General features: G+C 52.2%; 1 protein-coding gene across 3 annotated transcripts in view; it reads right to left on the bottom strand.

The window, feature by feature from the left end:
• agap1 (ArfGAP with GTPase domain, ankyrin repeat and PH domain 1) overlaps positions 1-25,362 on the bottom strand; it is a 158,748-nt gene that overhangs the window by 106,482 nt on the left and 26,904 nt on the right. For 2 of the 3 annotated variants that reach the window (XM_066688568.1, XM_066688569.1), the window contains exon 1: positions 2,129-4,353. The exons of the other annotated variant lie outside the window; for it this stretch is intronic. In XM_066688568.1, the coding sequence (XP_066544665.1) occupies positions 2,129-3,512 (1,384 nt within the window). In that variant the 5' untranslated portion in view covers positions 3,513-4,353. Of the gene's footprint in view, positions 1-2,128; positions 4,354-25,362 lie in introns of those variants that run through there. 3 annotated transcript variants of the gene reach the window in all.

Here is a 25,362-nt window from a genome sequence, read left to right as displayed (position 1 = left end):
TTCCCCCCGACACGCTGCACCGGCAAGGGAAGGATGGAGGGAGAGGGGGAGGGGCGGCTGGAGAAAAGCAGAGAGAGACGACACCGACGTAACGAGGCATGACAGCGGAGTCACGGAGTACATGGGGATAGCTACCCCCCCCCTCTCATCGCCACTTATATTAATGGAAAGGCAGGCAAGCGAAGCGGCTCTCCGCCACTGTGAGCCGTTAAAGGTCTCGGGGATGCAGCACGGGGGCCGGTGTGGGGACAGACACTACACTGAGGACCCACACCCCCAGCCTGCACAAGCCCAGAGGTACGGAGCGAGCCCCCCAGGAGCAGGGACCACTGTCATAACAGGTGTGCGATGAGAGAGGGGTGGGGGGACAGCAATGACAAATAACACCTCTCCCTCATGTCATCATTAAACACACAGCCCATCCCCCCCCAAAGGACCAGTCCAGGACTCATTTGAAAAGCAGTGAGAGCAGAATGCACGGATCAGACACGCTTTCACTGAAGTCAGGCGTGTGCCAAGCGCTGGCGCCGTGTCCATGAGGATGAGGCCCGAGGAAGCACTCCTGACCGGGCGTCTCTAATGCGGTCTCTCGTAAGTGTTTAACTCGAATGCATATTGGATAAACTATCATTCACAGGTGCTGCAATATCCCTTTCGTCTACGAAACGTCTCAAAATGTACCAAAAAAAATAGGATGCAAACATGTTTGAGCCTTATAAGAGTGGACTTATAAGACTGGACTGTGAGCGAGGGCACAGCGCCTTCACGTCCACCACACACTCCTCCGACTGCCAGCATCACCACACACTGAACACAAACTCCCCCCCATCCTTCTCAGTCGCAGCTGTCATTCTATTCCTCAAAACTTCTCCGCAACTAAATTGCAAAACCCAGTGGAGGGGGAGAGAGAGAGAGAGAGAGAGAGAGAGAGAGAGAGAGGAGGCAAGAAGCCATTGATTAACACATTACTCATTGCGCAAAAACAAAACAGTATTGTATTTCACTGTTTCGTGCGTCTGTTCTAAGCGGGGCAACAAAGCATGCGCCTCTGGCACAGGCCTCAGAGCTTTAGCAAGAGCGCGGCGCTTCAGAAAACGGCAATAACAGTACGATCTTCACCTGAGTGAAACAATGAGCGCACAGGGGAGACAGAGGGAGAGAGATGGAGCCTGCATATCAACATTAAAGGCTTTGATGGAAAATCTCCCCTACCCCCTCCCTGCCTCCTGCCCTGCTCTCTCTCCAGTTCAGATGATTTTCCACGCTTCATATCACTACAAAAAGGAAAAAACAGCCAATTTAGGAAGAGCCTGTTTCCAGCCTGGCTCCCGGGGGCCGCGCACAGCCCCGGCGCGCGGGGGGGGGAACGTCACGGCGCTGACACCGGCGCTGCCGCACCAGATGGCATAGCACACACTGCCCAGGCAAGCAATTAGTGAAACCGAAATCATTCGTTTAGGGAAACAAAGGGGGGGTGAAACAATAAAAATATATGATAAGGGCTGGGGAAGCACTGCGTGTAGTTTCTCTTACACCGTGACTGCTACAGCAACAACGAGACATATGGAGGAGAAGCAACTTAAACACTTCAACTATATCTTAATGCTCACTATGAAGAGCTGAAGAGGAGGTCCGGTGCAGATCAGGTGACTGCTGGGAGCTGCCGTTACTAAAGTTTGCCGGATTCCAGCGTGAAAACCCAGGCTCCACCACACAGCCACAGCGCGGCCTGACCCGCCTCTCGGATCAGTCCACGGGCCAAACAGCTGTTCACAAATGAATGAGCCAGAACGAGGGTGGGGGGAATGCAGATCCATGTCAAATTCTGAGCTGCGAGGATCTCCATGTCGGGATGCAGTAAACCTCAGCGCTGAGGCCGGGAAGCAGCTCTGATTGTGTGTGTGTGAGTGTCACTGTGGAGCACCAGGTGATTTTAACACAACAGGATTATGGATTAAAGATTTGATTCTGCTTTGTGTCGTTAAAGCTTCCTCAAACGCACACACACACACGCACGCACACCTGAGATCCACCTGAGAAAACAAATAAATAAAGAGCAGGAGCAGGATTGGGGGACAAAGGGAGAGAAATACCAACAATGACAGAAATAACCACAGGGTGACATTACCCTTCAGTGGAGAGCCGTTGACGCTCTCTGTGCTGGACTGGGAGCCCCCCAGCGCCGCCCTCTTGGCCGAGCCCAGCAGGCCCCTCTTGGTGTCCCTGAGGGAGCGGCCGCTGGGGCTGCTGACCGGTGTGGAGGTACCGTCCTTCTTGGAGAAGATGCCACTGAAGAAGCGCAGCAGCCGGCGCTCCTGGCCGCTGGACCGCGCCCCCCCGCCCCGCAGGAAGCTCTCCTTGTCTTCCAGGCTCTTCTCAGAGAGCCGGTGCAGGTCGCTGTTGTCCAGGGTGCGGTTCTTGCCCTTGGCCCGGTCCCAGCGGCTCAGCTCGGTCAGGGAGTCCGTCTTGTTCAGCACCTCGCCCACGTCCAGCGTGTTCCTCTTCTCGCTACCGCCGGACTCCTCGAAGGCCGGGTTCTGTAGGACCACCGCCCCCGGGTCCGGGCCCTGGTCTTGGCCCAGACAGCTGGAGCTGTTGTGGTGCTTCTCCCGGGTCAGGGCCCGGATGCGCAACAGCTCCCCGCCTGTCCAATGCCTGAAGCTGAAGCTCCTCCTCAGCAGGCTGGGGTGCCTCTTGAGCGGAGGGGTCTGTGGAACCGGCTTGCCCGCTTTACCGGCTGCCTTGGGGGCCAGGGAGGGGGACCCCGAACCTGCAGAGCACTGGGGAGCTGTGGGGCCAGAGCTGGGGCTGCTACTACTCTCCAGAGCCTCCCCACCCTGCCCCTGTACCTGAGGGGCCCCAGCCTGGCCCCTGCCACCCTCCGTGTCTCTCAGGCCACTGGAGCCGTTGGAAGCCGCATGTCCAGCGCCAGGGGACTCGTTGGCCGGACTGCACGGATCCTTCCTCGGCCCTTCTGTCTCCGAGTCCCCCTGCTGCTGCTGCGCTCTCCCCGGGGCCCCCAACACGTTCTTCCTGTTCTGCAACGCCACGTTCAGAGAGGCGACCATACTGGCCGGGCGACCCGGGCCGCTGTCCCCCGCAGGCTCACCTGCTCCCGCCGCGCCGGCCGTGCCGGCCTCCCGGACCTTGAACGATAGGTCCTTGTGGAAGTGGTGCGTCTTCCTGGAGATCTTCAGCCGGCCCAGCTCCAGGTGGCCGGTGCTGAACGTCCTGAAGTTGCGCAGGTAGTTCTGCGCCGAGAAGTCGTCGCTCTCGTCCCCCTCTTCCTCCTCTTCCAGCAGGCAGCTGCGCTGGATCTCAGAGGCGCCCTCTCGCCGGTGAGCTCCCGGCTTGGGGTTCTCCAGACGCCGGTGCGCCAAGCCGCCGCCGCCGCCGCCTCCCTCCGGCAAACTCTCCTTCTTCACCAGCGTGAGAGAGATCCGGTACACGGTCTTGCGTTGCGGGGTCCCCCTGTCCATCCTGTCGGGGAAATCGCCGTCCAGAAGGTACATCCTCCGGGGGCGAGAATGAAACGCGAAACAAAGCCTGAAAACCGGGGTCCCTGTGCATCAGCAGAGCCAGGACCGTCCGCCGGCGCAGGGGACGCACGCAGCCATTGTTGTGCGGATCTCAAGAACAGCGCGGGTGCGAAACGGATAATCACAATATTAATAATGATAATAATCAATTAAAACAGCGCGGGATGCGGACATGCACACTCCACGTGTGGCTGGAGAGGTATCCCGAAACGTCCCGCAAAAAACGGCAACGTGCCAGCTGTGCGTCTTCAGGTGAGACGGTGATGCATCCAGCGGCAGAGCAAACGCGAAAGTTGCAGCAAAAAGGCGGTGTAGAGGCCACTGCATGAAATGAGGATAATGTGCAGCAGCAGCAGGGACACTTCCCAGCACAATAATATTATTATTAGTATCAGTATTATTAGATGTACGCGCTCGCTTACATCAGACGCCAAAAGGTGTGAAGCGGACACCAATGCAAGGTGAATGAAATGGGACACAAGCTCACACCGCTGTCCCCCGGTGTCACCGCAAAACCAATATTATCGCAGCATTGTATTCCCATCACTGTGAGTGCGATACCTCCATTGTGTCCCGCTGCCTCTCCCGCAGAGCAGCCCGGCTAGCTGTCTGTGTCGGCAGGGCAGGCGGAGGAGGAAGAGGAGGAAGAGGCGGCAGCAGAAACCAGTGCTTTTGTTCCCATTATTGCGCCGATGCTGGTGGCCGTGGAGAAGACGCGCAAACACGGCGAGGCCACCGACGCCAGTGAACACATTTGCAATGCTGCTTTTTTTTCTTGCTCATGCCATCCTTACAATCACACAGAGAAACACTGAGCCGAGGGGGGGAGGCGGCTGGAAAAAGCGGCCCGGACCCCGTTAAAGGACTGCGGTGCTCCAGGACTGCACTGCTGCTGTGCAGGCAGTTTCAAAGCCTGGGTTGACCCCTCAGAACAAACCCCCACTGTGACTGCACACTCAGTTGTCCCCTGAGACACTGGACACTATTGAGGGTCACGGCTGTACAATGTTCTGCATTAACTACATCTGTGTGATTGCAATCGGTTTATTGTATATTTGCATACCTGGCATCGCACCTTAGATGAAGGACTCTGCAAAATGAATAAACAATGACTGCACAATGGGATTCCAGTCCATTGCAGTGCAGCTATTATTATTATTATTATCACTAATATTTATGATTTTATTTTGCATTCCTTCATGTATTGTTATGTACCCGTTACTGTGCACCGTCCACCAGTTCTGAAAGCTTTGCAAACCTTGCATCACCTAAACCTCCTCTCAGAGTCTGAATGTAGTCCAGTCCACGGCTTCCAGCGCTCCGGTACAGAGGAGGAGTCTCCCCCTCCCCTCTCCTCTCCTCTCCTCTCTCTCTTCCTCCCTCCCTCTCTCCCTGTTATGTCTGTCAAGCCCCAGTTTGAAACTCACACCGTCCCAGGGCAGCGGCTCCACTTGACTCCCTGCTCGGGTGAGGGTTAGCGCGGAATGTGTGTTAATTGCCCCCTCGCCCCGGCGTGAGTGCGGTGATTGAGCTGCCTGCCGCCTGGGCCCTCGAGTCGGGGCCTGTCTGCAGCGCTGGGGGGTGCACAGGGAGAGAGGGAGAGAGGGAGAGAGGGAGGGAGGCGGGGGGGGCACAGGCCGGGCTCTTGCTCCCTCTCCTGACACATCCCACCGCCCCAGAACTGCCCCACTGGCGCCCAGTGCCAAGACTCCCTGGAAACAGATTCGAGAAGAGAAGACTTTTGCACTCCTCTCCTCCCTCTCTCAGTGTGTTTATTTATTGATTGCACTGCAGGACACACAAATATTGAAATAATAATAACACAGGGTTTAGAAGAATCCTAATAATGCAATGCTCGATCAATGCACGATTCATGTTGCAACAAAAAGCAAAGCAGCATCAATGTGGGCAGGACATCCCGCCCCCAAAAGACTAAAACAAACCAGTGTGATTGTCTTCACACCCCGCAGGTGTAACCGGTGGCCGGGTCGCTCCTCCAGGCCGTCCGCTTCAAGTTCGTGCAGAGCAAACACCTCAGCTCCTCTCATACCACTGAGCGACACAGAGAAACCAGTTTGTCCACACTTCCACCCCCCGGCCTGGCAGAGCACAGTAACCACAAACAGCCCCGGGTTCCTAATTCCACCAACACGTCTGATTGGACAGCGATATCAAGTGCAGCAGTGTGCGTTTCTGTGTGCGTGCGCACCATGGCCGGACATGGCAACAACACACGGCCCGCGGCTGTATAACACATCGGTTCGTTTACAGAGCTGGCAGCCCCACAGTCACCCCAGATCAGAGGACAGACTGGCGCTCTGGGTTTCACTGCTCTGCCTTCTCCTTAAAATCAATAGGCGCACAAGCACACAACCCCCCAACACACACACACACACCTTCGCTATTTAACCTTGCCTGTCCTACCTCCTGGCCCTCACTTGGGGAGGGTGGAGGGGGTTGGTTCTCTCCTTTCTCTGCTCTCCCCCAGGCCCCACGGAGAAGGGGAGAGAGAGACAGAGAGAGGTGTCCTGGGGGATTACCCACTCCTTATCTCCTTTTCATAAGCCCAATCCTCTCCTTTTTTTTTCTCCCTCCTTCAGCTTCTGCTTACCATCGTGCAGAATCATTATTAAGATCAGGACAGATTAACAAAGAAGACTGATTAGCGCACACCCCCTCTCGCCTCCGAGCCGGGGGGGGGCTTCTCATCTCAGCACACTCTTGCAGAGTTAACAGTAACACCGGGAAGTCACAGCTTCGGTGATTTCTCCTGTTTTAGCACACGAGCGAGAAAGCATTCGGAGATGGACTGCATCTCTATAATTATCACTGTCAGCATCATCATAAAGCTGGTTGCGCGGCCTGGTGCAGGGGACAGCGTGGTCCTGAATGAGAGGAATGCAAACGGAGGAAGGGAGTTCCCGTGTCGATAAACAGGATTTCGGCATGAAGACTTTCTCAGTGTTTACTGCAAACACACACCGTCCCCCCGGCCCAGAGAGAGAGCGAGAGAGAGAGAGAGAGCACTCATGAGTAAAATAAAAACACAAGAACAGAAAGCACCTAACACACCGCAAAACTACAAACCACGCAGCCAGCTGGCCGTATTCATGCGTGTGTGTGTGTGTGTGTGTGTGTGTGTGTAGGAGCTTTTCCAGATCAGCAGGGACACACGCACCCAGGACACAAATGGAAATTGGGCTTCAAGGCATTCGAGACAGAAATCAGGAGACACTTCTTCACACAGAGAGGCGTCACAATCTGAACAAACTCCCAGCGATGTGGCTGAAGAGACAATGTGGGAACATTCAAAAACAGACGGGATAGGATCCTTGATCACTGAGTTATTAATGGACACCAAACGAGCACGATGGGGCGAATGGGCTCCTCTCCATTGGACACTGTCTTATGCTCTAATGTACGTGTGTATGTTTGTTAACCTGATAGACTGATCCCAGGCCGCTTCCCAAACCGCAAAGCAACACCTATCAAAACACAAGTGCCTTTTAAGCGCACAACACGAGGAAGCTGCCAGGAGTCACCGCATCGCAGAACCAGACACAGCACCGTATAAGGCTTCATAGGAGTGTGTGTTTGCTTGTTTATCTATCTATCCAACTCTCTCTATTTCTCTCCCTCTCTACATCCATCTGTTCCACTCCTCCGGTATCAATCACCCAGAGAGCCGGCACCTCGGCCGACAGCCGGGATTCGAGAGCGAGCCGGAGGGGAGTGACAATGGCTCCCAGTCTCGCCCAGAGCCGTCTCTGGCAGAGTTACAGCACAGAGACCATCTTTATCCTCCGCGCTCACATCTCCCCTGGCTGTCTGTGTGTGTGTGGGAGTGAGTGTGAGACAGAGAGAGAGCGAGAGAGGAGGACAGGCAGAGAGAGAGAGAGAGAGAGAGAGAACCCTGCACATACCAAGCAGAACTACAAGAGGAGGGAATCTTTCTTTTCTTTTGTTAATAAGTGTTAAATAAAAACAAAAGAATCACTTCCTCACTTTTGCCGTTGAAGCATTTGCTAAGTAATCCCAGCTGTGAAGGAAATACCACTCCTAGGAACTGGGCCATAAACCAGGGCACGAGTGCCACCCCGCAGCACAGCGCTCCCACAGAGCTGCCCCGACTGAAAACATTAGGCAGCTCATCCCGTCAGACATAAAGGACCTGTCTGAATGGGCTACCCTGTTTTTCAACACTATTACTGTGTTTTAACCCTTAAAAGCCGAGGCAGCTCATCCTGTCGGACAGAAGGGACCCATCAGAATGGGCTGCCCTCTGTTTTTCAGCACTATTACTGTATTAGAAGCTTTCAAACCCTATGTAGCTCATCCTGTCATCTATGCGTAAATAGCAAATTGCTCACTATGAAATAACACGCTCAAAATCATTTTAAATGTACATAATTATTACCCACAGATTCATGGCAGTGTTCACTGCGCAGCTCATTCTGGCAAGTAGCTCAGTTTGTCAGAACACCAGGCCTGGGTCACACTCACACACACTCTCACGCCCGGGACTACCAAACTGTAATGTCCCAAAGCCCGCGACTCTAAAACAATATTGTTTATAAACTTCTGGTCTTGATTGACGCAACACGTGGGGGCGAGTTCTGTGTTGAATGCGAGTTGTGATTGGCTCTCAGGCCTATGGGGGAGGGCGTTATGCTGAACACAGAGTTGCGATTGGTTATTCCAATAGGTTTGGATTGCAGGTGTGAGTTTGTGTAGTTGTCTAAATTGCAGAAGAAGCCGACTGAAACGTTAAAACTGCATACAATAAATAACATCAGGTAAAGGTAAGGCACATTTATTAGGAACTAACTTAAGTCGAGCTCTGTGTGTGTTTAGTTGTGCAACTGAGAATCTTTTAGTTAGTTGTAGACATCTGTAGTTGCTGGTTTGTTTTGTAATTTATATATATACACACCGATCAGCCATAACATTATGACCACCTGCCGTCAAAACAGCCCTGACCCGTCGAGGCATGGACTCCACTAGACCTCTGAAGGTGTGCTGTGGTATCTGAAGCCAAGACGTCAGCAGCAGATCCTTTAAGTCCTGTAAGTTGCGAGGTGGGGCCTCCATGGATTGGACTTGTTTGTCCAGCACATCCCACAGATGCTCGATCGGATTGAGATCTGGGGAATTTGGAGGCCAAGTCAACACCTTGAACCCGTGATTCATCAGACCAGGCCACCTTCTTCCATTGCTCCGTGGTCCAGTTCTGATGCTCACGTGCCCATTGTAGGCGCTTTCGGCAGTGGACAGGGGTCAGCATGGGCACCCTGACTGGTCTGCGGCTACGCAGCCCCATACGCAACAAACTGCGATGCACTTGGCCCTTGTCAAAGTCGCTCAGATCCTTACGCTGCCCATTTTTCCTGCTTCTAATACATCAACTTTGAGGACAAAATGTTCACTTGCTGCCTAATATATCCCACCCACTGACAGGTGCCATGATAACGAGCTTATCAGTGCTATTCACTTCACCTGTCAGTGCTCATAATGTTATGGCTGATCGGTGTACACACACATAAGTTGACTCAAATGCCACAGGGGAGTTACATGGTGAAGCAATGACGCGCATGCACGTTTGGCCAGAAAATCACGAGAATCAGGCAAAACAAAACCATGGGGGAAAACACGTGCAAATGCTACGGACATAATCGTGTATATATATTTCCTTAAATGGCAGCATTAAAAAGTAATAAGTGAAAAGACCTGTTCAGATTATTTGTAGGTTTCTAGGTAAAGGACGTTACGTGGTTAGCATTGCTGTATTTCAGGTTAACGGCAATGCGGAACGTGGTTTCAACTTTTCCTCCCCTTTAATCATTATGCTTTCTATATTGTTGTACACTGTTCAGTAGTGCACATCATGTTGTAATCCTAATAAAACATTGATATTCATGGCTTGCTGCTCCATCCGTGACGTGAAATACTATTTAATTTGAACAAGTTGTCACATGACAGCTATGGATTCGATTATGCCAGTGGCTGTATTCAAAACTGCATCCTACACAAACTACATAACCACACCTCAGTAGTGCTGACATGCTCGTATGTAGTATGCGTGTTATGCGGTTTTGAAGACATCCAGGGTCCAGAGTAATGTTCTCACACACGTGAACCTGTCCTGTGATGTTCCTGCTGTACCTAGAGCTGATTTACACATGAATTCACTGCTTCGCTATGAATTTGCATGACGTCAGGTAAACAGCAGCTCGTCTCCAGTGCAATAAACTAAACCCCTGTAAACCCAGAGAGGGAGAGGGCACTGCATCTGTGACTCCAGCACATTGTCAAAACACACAGACTCTGCCATTGGGTCTGTTTTCTGAATTGTGCAGGTGGGAAGGGACAGTTCGCAGTAAGGTGATGTATTGTATTAACTGTAGGGTAACTGTAAGTAGTCTATCTATGTAGGGATGAGTGCTGACATTGAGAAGGAGAGCATTTCTCTTTCTGGATGAGTGTCCTTAACTCAAGTCCAATGTATCAGAAATAACTATCCTGAATTTAATAACTTTACGAGCTACTACTATGTCTACTGTTCTAAAATTCACAGATTGTTTGGTGTCATGACAGCCTCATAATTGCAGAAATGACGTTGGCTCCTTTTTGAATATACATGGACCCAGAGTTTCCATATTCAATGGGTTGTCAAAACAAATGAGTGAGCATTGAAAGAAATTAAAACAAACAAACAAACAAAACAACAAACACAAGCGCCCTTGTTCTTGCCACTCCACCCGGCTCTCGTTCACAACAGATTTGACACTGACACTGAACATGCCAAGCCTGTACAGTTTGATGGTGAACCCTGAATGGGCCTCTGTCTAATTGAAAATATATATTTTATTTTACAATTAAACTTACAAAACAATATAATTTGTTTTGAAAAAACTTGTATTTTAGTTTTACAAAATGTATGTAGGACAGACCAAGCAATACACAGGCCTCTCTATCTAGGCATAACATATTACTTTCACTTGATTTATCATTTTTCTGTCAGGGGTATGTTGTTGTCAAGTTTATATGACTATTTTAATGTGGAATGTTTCAACAAAACAAAACACATTTATAGTTTATGTACTTGGCAGTCGTTGTGTTTTTCTGTTCTCAACCTTTTACCACCTTGAAATGTACCTACAATTTATTTATTGGAGTGTTAAATGGAAATGAAAAGTGTGGGATACCAAAATATGTGGCGGGCTACCACAGTTTACCTTTTGGTAGCCCACTGTACTACCACACACAGAAGTGATTTGTCCACCCGAGATGTCATAACAGAGCGCAGATGGTGCGACTCGTCTTTCCCAATCACATGACCTCTGTGCCCAACAGGCCGGGACATTCTGGACCACTGTAAGAAAAACAGTGTGTGTGTGTGTGTGTGTGTGTGTGTGTGTGTGTGTGTGTGTGTGTGTGTGTATCCGGCATTATTCTTTGGGATATGCACCACAGAGCACAGAAATACCACCCCCTCCCCCAGTGCATCACAGAGGTGCTTCTGGCCAAAAAATATATAATATAAAATAGGCTTAAACCTCAGGCGACAAATAAAAATTCAAATTCAAATTCAAATTATAGACTGATTGCACTAACGACCCTGTGCTGAGGCTAACTGCTCTCCCGCCTGCTCTGTTCCTCTCCCCCCCGCCCAGCTCTGTGGGGGTGTTGGTGTCATTAGCTGACGTGTTGGAGAAACACACCGTGGGGGGGGGGCAGACCCTGCGTGGTAAACAGGCCCAGCTGCTCAATCTGTACACAAGCAGACCCCCCCCCCTCCCCACCTCAGGCACACGCCACCTGAGACTTCGCCCCTCTCCTCTCCATCGCACACACACACAGTCCCTGGTCACCCCTTCCCTCCTGACACACACACGCACACGCACACGCAGCAGCTCTCCTCAGTCTCTGAGGCGCTGTGACCCTTCGCTGCTCATTGAACAGGGAAAGCTGTCCTTGAAAGCAAAACAAAAACCTGTGTGTGTCTGTGTCTATGTGAGCGTGTGTGTGCACACCTGTGCGTCTGTGTGAGCATGTGAGTGTGAGTGCCTGTGTGTGTCTGTGTGTGTCTGTGTGTGCGTGTGTGAGTGTGTGAGTGTGTTATTCTCTGCCAGAGGAATGCGCTGAGGAGACGGCGCACTCCGCAAAAACATTCAGGGTACTTTCCCTACAAACTTTCCCCGAGCTCGCCGCCACGATACAAACACTCTGAAGGGAAAACACAACACAATGCAATACAATAAATAAACACAGCCAGGTCACGGCTGTATCCCCCCCACCCCCGTCCTCGAGAGGAGAGAGAATGCAGAGGCCCGCAGTGACACACAGCACACTGAGACATTGCCTGTGAGTGCGTGAGCTTGCACTGTGTGTGTGTGCGTATTTGTGTACGCGGTTTCCCTCTTTCCCTTGTGCTTGTACGTCTACCCCCGCGTGCCGAACTCAAAACACAGGGAATACAAACGAGACAAAGCTGGGCTGCAGTTTGTTGCGTCATTATAATTACAAAAATAAATAAATAGATCTTAAAAACTGTAAGACGTGTCATGCGTTCCAAGATTTAATCCCCAGACTCCCACAGCAACGTCCTGAACCCCATCGGGAGGAACAGATCTGACAGGATGTGCACATGTCATCGGGGGCCAATGCACAGCTGTGTGTGTGTGTGTTGTACTAAACATCAGGCTTGTGTGGAAAGTGTTTGTTTCTTCTTGTTTGCTTTCTGCTCTGATATGGTTCTTGGTTTCTCTGATTGCCCCAGCAGAGCCACCAGCGATGAGTCATGGAGTCGTTATTCATTCCATATTTTCTATATTTACTCAGTGGAACTCAGATTTTCCTAAAAGGCTCTGGGAGCTGCTGTGTGTGTGTGTGTGTGTGTGTGTGTGGTGGGCCTGCGTTGTGCCGAAGGCCCTGCAGTGCCAGAGTCGGCAGAGGAGCTGGGAGTGACATCAGTTACTTATTTATCTTATTTCCCGGGCCTATATGTGCGAATAGCCAGGAGAAACTACACAAGTTTCACAATGGCAGCCAATCAATCAATCAATAGATGTAAATCTTCTGCAAGGCAAAGGAGCCAAGCACGTGCACTGAGTCATGTGGACGAGTGTAAGGTTGCAGTGTTGCAATCTCTTTCTGAAATGCCATCAATTTTAAAAATGCGACAGCGTGCCCTGCCTTCGTCGTGCAGAACCGAGAGGCCAGCATTCCTCCCCAGGGAGTTTACAACCGACAGAGAGCAAAACATGAGAGAAATGTACAGGTACAATGAGAGAGACGCACATGCACACACCGACACTCGCACACACTTGTAAGAACTGCACTACAGCAGTTTTGTGCTTCTGTCAGGTAAAGAAGGAACTGTCACGGAGCTATGAGAGTGTGGCTTTCAAGAGCAGAACACAAATAAAAGAGGATACATTATACAGCCAGTTTTACATGTAAATGTTTGGAAAACGGTGCGAGCGAGAAAGAGAGAGAGGGAGAGATGAATATTCATGAACTCAAAAGACAAAAGGAGCAGCCAGGCTAATTGCAGACCAGACCATGAAAGCTTGTGCTTTAATCAACGCTCATCTGAAAGTTCCCTGTATGTAGATCTGTGGCCTGGGGGGCGGCTGTGTAGGACCACCATCTGTACCCCCTGCCACGCGCCCTGCACTCATTCACGCCCCCCCCACCCCTCCGACAGTCTGTCCCGTTCTTCTGGGTCTGAAGCGCCCACACCCCCACGGCGCTCGGCTCTGTGCGGCTAAAATAAACCACTGTCTCTCCTCCCCCCCCCCCTCTCTCTCTCTCCCCCCTTCTGGCCGAGAGCAAGAGAGCAACCTTTTAACATGTAGCCAGGAATTCCTGCACTCCTCCTTGCTTTGATCTCTCTCGCTCTCTCTCTCTCTCTCTCTCTCTCTCCGGGGCATGCAGTAATTAACGCTTTCTTTCAAAGCAGCTAATTAACCCTTTTTTAAATTATTCTCTCGCTCCCCTGCAGGAGCCGCTCAAGCCTCCCCAGCCGGGCCCTGGGCTCAGACCGGCTCCCTCCCGGGCCGGCGCCAGCTGCAGCCAAACCACCAACACAGCACTTTCACCATGTCCATCGTGTGTCAAATGTAAATAACCTGACAATGTATTTGTTTGTAAAGCTTTTTTAACCCTTTTATTACGTTACTGTGTTTATTATTGTTTTATTGCCTTGGCAAAACCTGTGTAAACACGTCATGCCAATAAAGCTCGGTTTGAATTTGAATTCGAGGGAGGGAGGGAGGGGAGGGAAAGAGAATGAGAGAGTGAGTGAGAGAGAGAGAGAGAGAGAGAGGAGAGAGGGGAGTGTGGCACAGCATTCACCTGACACTGATAGATAGAGAGCAAGGGGGGGGGGTGGGAGAGGAGAGGGAAGAGGAGGGCTGTGGGAGGGAGAGAGAGGGAAAGCAGAGTAGAGAGGGGAGAGAGAGGGAGAGAATGGGGGGAAGAGGAGGATGAAGGGAGAGAGAGGGGTAGGTACACGTAAGTATGAAGCTGCAGTCTGGGCTGCGGCTACAGCACTCGTGTACATGTGTGCCAGTGTGTGCTTGGCTATGTGCCAGTGTGCTGTGTGCCAGTGTGCTGTGCTGTGTGACAGTGTGCCAGTGTGCTGTGCTGTGTGGCAGTGTGCCAGTGTGCTGTGTGGCAGTGTGCTGTGTGCTGTGCTGTGTGCCAGTGTGCTGTGTGGCAGTGTGTGCTTGGCTATGTGCCAGTGTGCTGTGTGGCAGTGTGCCAGTGTGCTGTGTGGCAGTGTGCTGTGTGCTGTGCTGTGTGCCAGTGTGCCAGTGTGCTGTGTGACAGTGTGCTGTGTGGCAGTGTGTGCTTGGTTATGTGCCAGTGTGCTGTGTGGCAGTGTGCCAGTGTGCTGTGTGCTGTGCTGTGTGACAGTGTGCTGTGTGGCAGTGTGTGCTTGGCTATGTGCCAGTGTGCTGTGTGGCAGTGTGCCAGTGTGCTGTGTGACAGTGTGCTGTGTGGCAGTGTGTGCTTGGCTATGTGCCAGTGTGCTGTGTGGCAGTGTGCCAGTGTGCTGTGTGACAGTGTGCTGTGTGGCAGTGTGTGCTTGGCTATGTGCCAGTGTGCTGTGTGGCAGTGTGCCAGTGTGCTGTGTGACAGTGTGCTGTGTGGCAGTGTGTGCTTGGCTATGTGCCAGTGTGCTGTGTGGCAGTGTGCCAGTGTGCTGTGTGCTGTGCTGTGTGACAGTGTGCTGTGTGGCAGTGTGTGCTTGGCTATGTGCCAGTGTGCTGTGTGGCAGTGTGCCAGTGTGCTGTGTGACAGTGTGCTGTGTGGCAGTGTGTGCTTGGCTATGTGCCAGTGTGCTGTGTGGCAGTGTGCTGTGCTGTGTGACAGTGTGCCAGTGTGCTGTGTGACAGTGTGCTGTGCTGTGTGACAGTGTGCTGTGTGCCAGTTTGCTGTGTGCTGTGCTGTGTGACAGTGTGCCAGTGTGCTGTGACAGTGTGCTGTGCTGTGTGACAGTGTGCTGTGTGCCAGTGTGCTGTGCTGTGTGACAGTGTGCTGTGTGCCAGTGTGCTGTGTGCTGTGCTGTGTGACAGTGTGCCAGTGTGCTGTGTGACAGTGTGCTGTGCTGTGTGACAGTGTGCTGTGTGCCAGTGTGCTGTGTGCCAGTGTGCTGTGTTGTGTGCCAGTGTGTGAGACCATGCTGTAATCCTGGGGAGATTACCCCACACTGTCCAGCTGTGCTCAGGACCAGCTGACTGTCTGTACAGGAAGCTGTGGGGCAGGACAGGCCATAAGCCCCCATTTATATAGGTTGTGTAACACTGAGGGCATCACATAACATCCTCCACACACACACACAAAATAGAGTTACACACATATGCAAAATAGGTTATGAAAGGGATACACACACATTATTAACCAGTTTTTTGTATTCATTTCTGCCAATTACGAAACTGGACAATACATCATTGTATCAGTGTATCTGCCTATGTGTCTATTCATTCAGTACATTGTTTGAAACATTACCAACCAATACTGTGGCTGAGATTACACCATGCAGTGACTGCGCTGTGGCTGCGATAACACTGTGCAGTGGCTGCGCTGTGGCTGTGCCGTACTGTGACTGCGCTGTGGCTGTGGTTGTGCCGTGCCATGCCTGCTCTGTCCTATGACTGCGCTGCGCTATAGCGTGGCTGTGCTGTGACTACGCTGTGTCTGATTCTCCACTGTCACACAACACAGCTGGAAGAGCTGCACTCAGTTTTTCAGCACATTAACACGCTCTGAATGAGGATGCCAAAATCACAGTCATCACACCCCCCCCCCACTTCTCTGAATATATCCTAGACGGCTTCCAGGAAATTATCTCGGGGGGGAAGAGAGCAGAGGAAAAACTATCATCCCTCACCCCCCGTAATCTCTCCTCCCTCTCTCTCTTTCTCTCTCTCATCCCCTCTGCACCTGGAGTTCTCTCTCTCTCGCCGATAATTAATCAGGAGTGTAGGGGGGCACAAACACAGCCGCGATGCAATGGTTGTTTAACCTGCTGTAACCGTGTGGAGGACAGAGGGGCCGGGGGGCTGATTAGCATGCACAGACAGGCGCGAGGATCGGGCTCCTAAGAGGGCAAGCCGGCAGTGAAAAGTGCTGATCTCTATCTTTTTCTTTTCTTCGATTTTTTTTATATCCCCGCCCCAATGAATTGTATCTCACAGTCTGGTTGGGGGGGGGTTGCTGACACCGCTCCCTATGGTTTCTGCCGAGCGACAGAGCCCTGAGTGACGGCCCGCCCCCCTACCCAGGCCTGACTGCTGCTGTCTGTCAGAGGATAATGATGTCCCAAAACCCCTCTTCACTCAAAGAGGGTCACGCATACCCCAAGACACTCACTCTCTCTCACACTCACTGCCCTTCTGCACTTACCACTGACCGACACTCGCTTTCGTAGCATATCAAAATCCACACAAAACCAAACCAATCAAAACACAATCAATAAGACGACGTCTGACTCCGCCGCTTGTGAGGACACCTGTCCGACCTCTTACCCACACACACCCGTGGACTCTCAGATCTGTGCTGTCCGGCTCTGCCAGCTCGCACAGCTGCCGTCCCACCAGCAGGCACACAACGCCGCCTGGGTAATTGCTGGTAAATTATTCAGCAGGCGCTCGCATGGAATACAGGAAGACGGCTGAAACATTAATGTGCCGCAGACACACCTGTGCTGCTCTGATACACACTCGCACACACACTTCAGGGACATGCACACAAAAACACACACTCTTGAGTGTGCACACACCCAGACACATACACAAGACCAGCACGCAGGCACGCAATCATGCACCCACGCGTATATTATCCAGCACATATCGACACGCACCAGCACACTAACACACGGCGGGCACAGACACACACAGTGCTTTACAGATCAATGACTTTGCCAGTGATATGCACTGCGTCGTTAGAGCAGGACACTGACCTGGACTCTAGTGATCAGGCAGACACCGGACAGCCCTGCACCGCCACACACCCGTCCAACCCTGCAGCTCTACCGGACCCCCAGGGCCACGGATCTCCAGCAGCTCGGAAGACGGCAGAGACACTTTCAAAGCTCAAGCAGGGGCTGCAAATTAAATCAACCCGACACTAATCCTCGGTAAGATCCGCAACGCACAGCTTTATCTCAACACACAGGCCCCCTCCCAGCACAAAGCCACCCCCCAGCCCCCCAGTGTTGCTCGCCACGGCTCAGGCTTCATTAGGCAGACAGACAGACAGGGCCGGTGCCTGTAGTCACTGTGAGACAGGAGACGTGGACACAGAGAGGATCAGTACTAGGGCCTTTGCTTTTTCTAATCTATATTAATGATCTGGACTCTGGGATAGTTAGCAAACTTGTCAAATTTGCAGATGATACTAAAATAGGTGGCTCAGCAGATACAATCTCGGCAGCACAGGCTATTCAGAGGGACTTAAATAATATTCAGTTGTGGGCGACACCTGGCAGATGAAGCAATAAAAAAGACAAACACAATGCTAGGGTATATTGTCAAAAGTGTAGAGTTGAGAACAAGGGCAGTGATGTTCAGACTGTGCAATGCACTAGTTAGAGCTCATCTGGATACTGTGGACAGTTCTGGGCTCCACACTTCAAGAAAGATATCGCTGCTCTAGAGGCAGTTCAGAGGAGAGCAACCAGACTTATTCCAGGTCTGAAGCGAATGTCCTACTGAGAGACTGAGGACCTGAACCTTTTCACCCTGGAACAGAGGAGACTACGTGGGGACTTGATCCAAGTCTTCAAAATCATGAAAGGCATCGACCACATCAAACCAGAGGAAGAGGCAGGAGTTTAGTAGGTCATGGGAACGCAAGCATGGAATCCAGTCCCAGGTGGGAGCTGTGAGATACAGGAAACACCCCCCCCGTCCTCGGTCTCCACTGCTGTCTTCCTCTCCATCCCAAACACATGCACACTCATATGTATAGACACACGGAGTCACGCGCCATTTACACGCACCGAAGCGTGCACACGCAAACTACCATGCTGCACACGGACCCATGCGGACGCACGCCCGACAACAGGCACGGATTAAATGACTCAATCAATAAAGATACATTGGGAAAAATGTAATAGAAATAGAAGAAATCCCTCATCTGGTAAATTGACCTGCTAACATCACAGACAAACCAGCGATTCCTGGAGTGAGTGCAGGACAGAAAGGCGCTTTAAAAATTAATCTGAATCCATCCCACTGAGATGATGGCGGGCTCTCCCTGACAGAGCCGAGTGAGAGTGAGAGATTGAGGGAGAGGGGGAGCGAGGGAGGGAGCGATATGGAGGGCTGCCATCAGGCTCCGACACCCCCCCTCCCAGGAGGCATCAGAAAATGGGTCAGTTAGCAGAGAGAGAGAGAGTCCCTGCTGCTTCACACACACACACACACACACAGGAACAGAGCTGCATACACACGCACACACGCACACGCACACACACACAGGAACAGAGCTGCATACACACACACACACACACACACACACAGGAACAGAGCTGCATACACACGCACACGCACACACACACACACAGGAACAGAGCTCCATACACACACACACACACACACACACACACCAGTAACACGCCATCCTGGTCTCTCTCGGCACAGGAATGCAGTGTGGTATTTACAGGACTGACATCTGACCCTGCTCGTCTCTGCCCATTATCTCACTCTCTTTCCTTCCTTTTCTCTCTCTTTGAACTGCAGCCGTCAAAACTGCTCTCTGACTTTGTACAGAAACAAAACAATAGTAAAACCAGGACTGAGCCAGTCGTGCAGCTTTCCTTATGTTTCCAGTGGCAACACTGCCGTGTCTCGGCGGATGCCAGCCCCAGACCCCTGCTACTCTGTGTGTAAAACACGTGGCTTTTTGTGACAGTTTGTTTCTGATCAGAACGGCGCTTTACTGGAACTCAGCGTCTTTCTGTGAAGACAAGGAATCGTCCGTGACGCACACAGGAGCCCAGCAGGTGAGATATTTCAGGAATTCGACTCACGGGGCCGTGCCGGCGAGGTAGGAGGAACGACATGCCGAGGGCAACCGCAGCGTCATCGCTGGCTCTCTTTCGCTTTCCTCTGGGTTTGTTGTCTTTGTTGACATCACAATGTCACCTGAACTTGGGGTTTTCCCGCCGCAGAGCCCTGATTAATGCAGGGCACTACAACACACTGTAACAACACCACACCGTAACACACCGCAGGGCAATACAACACACTGTAACAACACCACACCGTAACACACCGCAGGGCAATACAACACACTGTAACGACACCACACCGTAACACACCGCAGCGCACTACAACACACTGTAACAACACCACACCGTAACACACTGCAGGGCACACTACACACCCATGCTCTCCAGCACGGCGCCACACTGCACTGCTGGTTGGGTAACTGGTTGACTGGTAATTTAGTCTCCATTAGCGATTAACAATAAGCAGAGAATTAATTAATTAATACCGGGAGTGCCCCCCCAGCCCTTCCTCTTAACCATCAGTGACAGAGCAGCGCTCAGATCAAGGTCACAGCACCCCGCCAGCCAGGTTCTCCCACAGAGTCTCCACACTGTGACACCCCCACACAAGGGCTCTTACAGAAGAGTGTGTGTGTGTGTTGTTTGGTGCCGTATGTTTTTATGTATATGTCTATATCGTCATGTGTGTAATTTTTTGGTTGTGTATGAAAGATGTTTCCTGCATGATGGGAAAGTGTTTATAATAATAATAAACAAACGCACTTGTTTTTGTGTGGAGAATTCATCTTTAAATAATGATGATGATGATGATGATTGTGTTCACACACAGACGCAGCTTTTGTGCTTCACACGTGAAACTTTATACAGTGATTCGCCAAAAAGAAACAACACGCAAGACTGGGTCAGTCCTGAAACAGCATCGTGGTTCACTATGAGTTCAATACGACACACACATGCCGGCTCCACTCTCGATCCTTTGCCAGGGGAGGGGGGACAGTTCGCTGCCTTATAAATAATGAAAAGTTAAACCTAATCAGGCATTGAAGAATTAATTGGCTTAACAAGGTTGCTTACAGAAAACAAAAGACGTTGAAATGAAACCTTCTGTGTGGCTGGGACTGCGATAAAGACCGGCCTGCGACTCATCACATGACTGTGCTGTCTTCCACACACACAGACACACACACAAACTCACATATTCTATATATATATATATATACATACATACATACACACACACATACACACTCAGTCAGCTGGTTCACTACGACACAAACCTGAGCCCTACACCCCCCACCCCAGAGACCTCATTACAGCAGTGTGTGAATGGAGATGGGGGTGGGGGGGCATCTTAAATGAACAATTCACAGGGAGGGGGAAGACAGGCGTCACATTACGCCCCAGTAAAGTGTATCAGTGCTCAGGAATAGGGTGAAACTACACACACTGGCATTGCAGTCTGCACACCGGGGGGAGACGGGGGGAGACAGAGAGAGTACAGTGGTGATATCCGTTTCTAAGGTGCATCCCAGTTCGCCGCAAGCTCCAAAAACACGAGACCCTCGATTCCCAGACTGGCGGAGAGTCTCCAGCCGTCCTGGCTAATGATCGAGCTGTCGGAGCGCGTCTCACCTGACCTACATTCCCCCGCACTGTGTCCCTCCCGTGTGTGTGTGTGTGTGTGTGTGTGTGTGTGTGTGTGTTGCCCCCCAGCCACGGCTCCACAGGCCCTCGTTAAGCCTGAGCTGTGCAGCTGGCTGCCACTGTGACACAAACACACACAACGCCCCCACTTCAAACACTACAGCAACTGAGTGCCCAACACTGGCAGAGCTGGGCTCCTCTCGACTGAGCTACAGGCGCCCCCTGCTGGACAGAACAGGGATGACCACTCAGACCAAAAAAAAAGAGCATCCAGGCAAGAGAGCAGGGACGGGGGTCTGAACCCGGGCTGTGAGACGGGTATACTGAAGGCCTACAGGAGGGTCTGTTTCAGTTCTCTCTCTCCTCAGCTATTACACTGTTATGCCCCCCCACCCCCTACAGACACTGCTCCCCCGCCCTGGTCCTGGGGGGCTTCCTGAGACCCTGCGTCCTTCACCCCTGAGCTGCAGAGACTCTCAGTAAATGTCCAGTGTCCTGATCTGGGGTGACTGTCCGACTCTGCGGGGGGCCGTGCCAAGACCCAGCGCATTCTCCACATTCCACTGCTCAGACCGGATCTCTGGCGCCGCCCTGTGGCGGGAAGGCACCGCTGTCAGAATCTGGACACTGGACTCCACTGGGGTCACACACACCTGAGCACAGTACTGGACACTGGACTCCACTGGGGTCACACACACCTGAGCACAGTACTGGACACTGGACTCCACTGGGGTCACACACACCTGAGCACAGTACTGGACACTGGACTCCACTGGGGTCACACACACAACTGAGCACAGTACTGGACACTGGACTCCACTGGGGTCACACACACCTGAGCACAGTACTGGACACTGGACTCCACTGGGGTCACACACACCTGAGCACAGAACTGGACACTGGACTCCACTGGGGTCACACACACCTGAGCACAGTACTGGACACTGGACTCCACTGGGGTCACACACACCTGAGCACAGTACTGGACACTGGACTCCACTGGGGTCACACACACCTGAGCACAGTACTGGACACTGGACTCCACTGGGGTCACACACACAACTGAGCACAGTACTGGACACTGGACTCCACTGGGGTCACACACACCTGAGCACAGTACTGGACACTGGACTCCACTGGGGTCACACACACCTGAGCACAGTACTGGACACTGGACTCCACTGGGGTCACACACACCTGAGCACAGTACTGGACACTGGACTCCACTGGGGTCACACACACAACTGAGCACAGTACTGGACACTGGACTCCACTGGGGTCACACACACCTGAGTGAGTACAAGCCTAAAGTTGCAACACGGTAAACAATACCTGTATTTATGCTCCCAGCCCCCACTAGAGGGCCCCCTTTGCTTATGTAGCCGAATACAGACTTCCAGCATGTGTAGTTTGAGTTTAATGGGCATCTTGAGCCAGCAGAGGGCAGTGTGGGGGCATCGATCAGACTGGCAGCCCAGAGAGAGACACTCGACCGCTGACCGACTCCTGGCTCCCTGCTCTCACTGACCCCCCCCCCCCACAGCTCTGACCTCAGGAAGTGCTTCACAATGTCGGCAGGAAATGGCAGTCAGCGCGGCAACACAGAGGCCCTGTGTACGGTGAGCACCAGAGGACAACCCCCCACCACACACACACACCAATAAATCACTGTACAAACACCCCCGAAACCACCGCGAATCTGCAGACCACGACCCCAGCCTTCTGTATCAATTTGACCCGAGTTGGTTTGCAGATTGAGAGCGTCACGCCTGGCTCGTACTTTATTACAGAGTTAATAAATCAAAACCACAGATTGTCTGATCTCATTGTTTTCTACAGTTGATTGTTCAATGTGAATCTTTTTAGACAAATCAGTCAATTAACATGATACAAATGATACAATACACACACACACACACACACACACACACACACACACACACTTCTGCAGAGAGATACTGTGAAGCAATCGCTGGCGGGAAGGTGCTTCCCTGGCGAGGTGCAGAGCGAACATCTTGACCCTGCTGTGTTGCAGAGGAGGCCCCAATACATCACTGTCCACTAACATCTGGCGCACCGAGGGTCCCCGACAACTCAGCCAGCTGTGCGGCAGAGATGGGACCATCGAGAACCGGGCCGTGCGGCGGGGTGGGGACAGAGCAGAGGGTCCAGAGTCCAGAGTCCAGAGTCCTCCCTCCCCAGCCCGGCCATCTGTCCTGTTGCTTCAGCCCTACCAGCGCAGGGACTTTCAGAAACACTTCAATGAAACTAGCATGACGCACGCGGACATAAGGTTTCATTTTCACTCTCTCTCTCTCTCTCTCTCTCTTTCTCTCCCTCTCCCTCTCCCCATTTCACTGCTCTCCCTTCTCGTTCTTTCTCCAATTTTTCACATACCGAAATACAATCCCACAACAAGTGTGTGATGCAGTGAAAGAGTGTTAATGAGAGAGAGAGTGAGTCAGAGTGGCACCGAGGGACCCCGGCGAAAAGCAGATCCTCTGGAGCATCGACCTCCAGCGTCTCTGTGTGCGTCTGAGCGTCTGTGCGAGTGAGTGAGTGACTCAGCCTGAGTCAGGGGGTTTATTTTTAGCCGTGGCTTCTGTGCCAGCGCACTGGTGACGGAGCGAGGCGGTAACGGAGCCCCAGACCCGCCGCGCAGCACCGTGCCCGACACCTTGCGTGCTATAAACAGACACGCAGCAGCTGTTCCCTCACCTGGCAATACTGTTCATCTAATTAGCCGAGACCGTTATCCAGAGCCCATTTCATACAGACTGGACACAGCTGCCGGGGCCGAGTGGGGCCACAAGGTTCTGGACCTGGATTGGGCCAGTAAAGACCCAGCTGTGTCAATGGGTGATTGTATGTGATCATATTGTGATGTGTGATATACTGTAACAGTTGTAAGTCAGCTAAGACATATAATAACAACAAACAATGGGAATTACAGGGGCCCGCTGAGCACACGCCAACACACCATAGTGCCCCACTGAGCATACTCCAACACGCCACAGGGGCCCCACTCAGCACACACCAACACGTCACAGGGGCACCACTGAGCACAAACCAACAAGCCACAGGGCCGCACTGAGCACACGCCAACACACCACAGGGGCCCCGCTGTGCACACGCCAACATGCCACAGGGGCCTCACTGCACGTCTCCCAAGCTTGTGGCGAAACCTCGACTCTCAGCTCCTCCGAGTTCAGGCGTGTCCACAGGAAGCTCTCTGGCTGTTTACGCACCGTCACCACGAGACACTGGCTGTTGTGTTTCCCCCCCACATGTGTACAAACAGGTTTGTATTCAAAAAAGAAGACAAAGAAAGGAGAACTGAAAACACAGGCAGTGTGCGGTGCACAGCGCTCCCACTTCCTTGTGTCCCCTCCACGTGCAGTACATCACAGCCCGGCCCGGTACAGCACAGCAGCAGTACAGCTCAGACCAGTCCGGTGGCGGAGGGGTCCGCTCAGTACAGGAGGGTATGCAGGGCAGCAGTACGACACTTTGGTCCAGTTTCTGCCCCCGTGTCTCTTGCCAGGTGAGTCCGATGCCCTGAGCTCTCTTGCCCCGTGTTTCGAGTGACAGGAATGCCAGCCTCTGTGCCCCCTGGCAGCTGCCCCCCATGCCCCTCAGAGGGGCTGTGCTGAGACTAAGCCCACAGCCCGCGGTCAGACCCGGTCCACAAGGAGAATCTCAGATCCTAAACCACACCCACTCACACAGCGCCCCGGACCCGCCAGCTGTGCAGCCACTGACTAGCAATACAAAACACAGCCCCCACCCACCCCCAACACACACACACACACACACACACAACTACCCCCAGAGCAAACCCCTGCATCAGTCTGCTTTCTCCTACACACAGGACTACAGAGCGTCTCTGTCTCTCTCTCTCTCTCTCTCTCTCTCTCTCTCACGGAGAGGGGGCTGTGGGCAGGGGTCCGGCCCTCACTGTCCACTTCCTGCACATGTGACTCACCTCTCCCAACCTCCCGCCCCCTCACTCTCTTTCCCAAAACCTCTCCCTCTCTTCTAGGAAAAATAAAAAGAATAAGAAAAAAACAGCAGCACTATTGATCTGTGCTTCTTTCTTTCTTTAATTTCAGTATTGAGAGGGAGAAACCGCTCACAGGGCTCAGCCAGAGCCCGGCCCAGCCCCGCGGATAGGACATTGGAGGGACTTCAATCACTGCCCCCCCGCTCCTCCCTCATCTGTACTGCATCTGTTCATTCATTCCAGTCGAGAGGAGCCCATTCGCCCCATCGTGCTCGTTTGGTGTCCATTAATAACTAAGTGATCAAGGATCCTATCCCGTCTGTTTTTGAATGTTCCCAAATTGTCTCTTCAGCCACATCGCTGGGGAGTTTGTTCAGATTGTGACGCCTCTCTGTGTGAAGAAGTGTCTCCTGTTTTCTGTCTTGAATGCCTTGAAGCCCAATTTCCATTTGTGTCCCGGGTGCGTGTGTCCCTGCTGATCTGGAAAAGCTCCTCTGGTTTGATGTGGTCGATGCCTTTCATGATTTTGAAGACTTGGATCAAGTCCCCACGTAGTCTCCTCTGTTCCAGGTGAAAAGGTTCAGGTCCTCAGTCTCTCAGTAGGACGTTCCCTTCAGACCTGGAATAAGTCTGGTTGCTCTCCTCTGAAC

The sequence above is a fragment of the Amia ocellicauda genome, chromosome 16 (assembly GCF_036373705.1).
Source record: "Amia ocellicauda isolate fAmiCal2 chromosome 16, fAmiCal2.hap1, whole genome shotgun sequence".
In the NCBI taxonomy this organism is placed as follows: Eukaryota; Metazoa; Chordata; class Actinopteri; order Amiiformes; family Amiidae; genus Amia; species Amia ocellicauda.
Note: the sequence above shows the minus strand (reverse complement) of the source record. Positions and strands in the feature narration are given on the sequence as shown.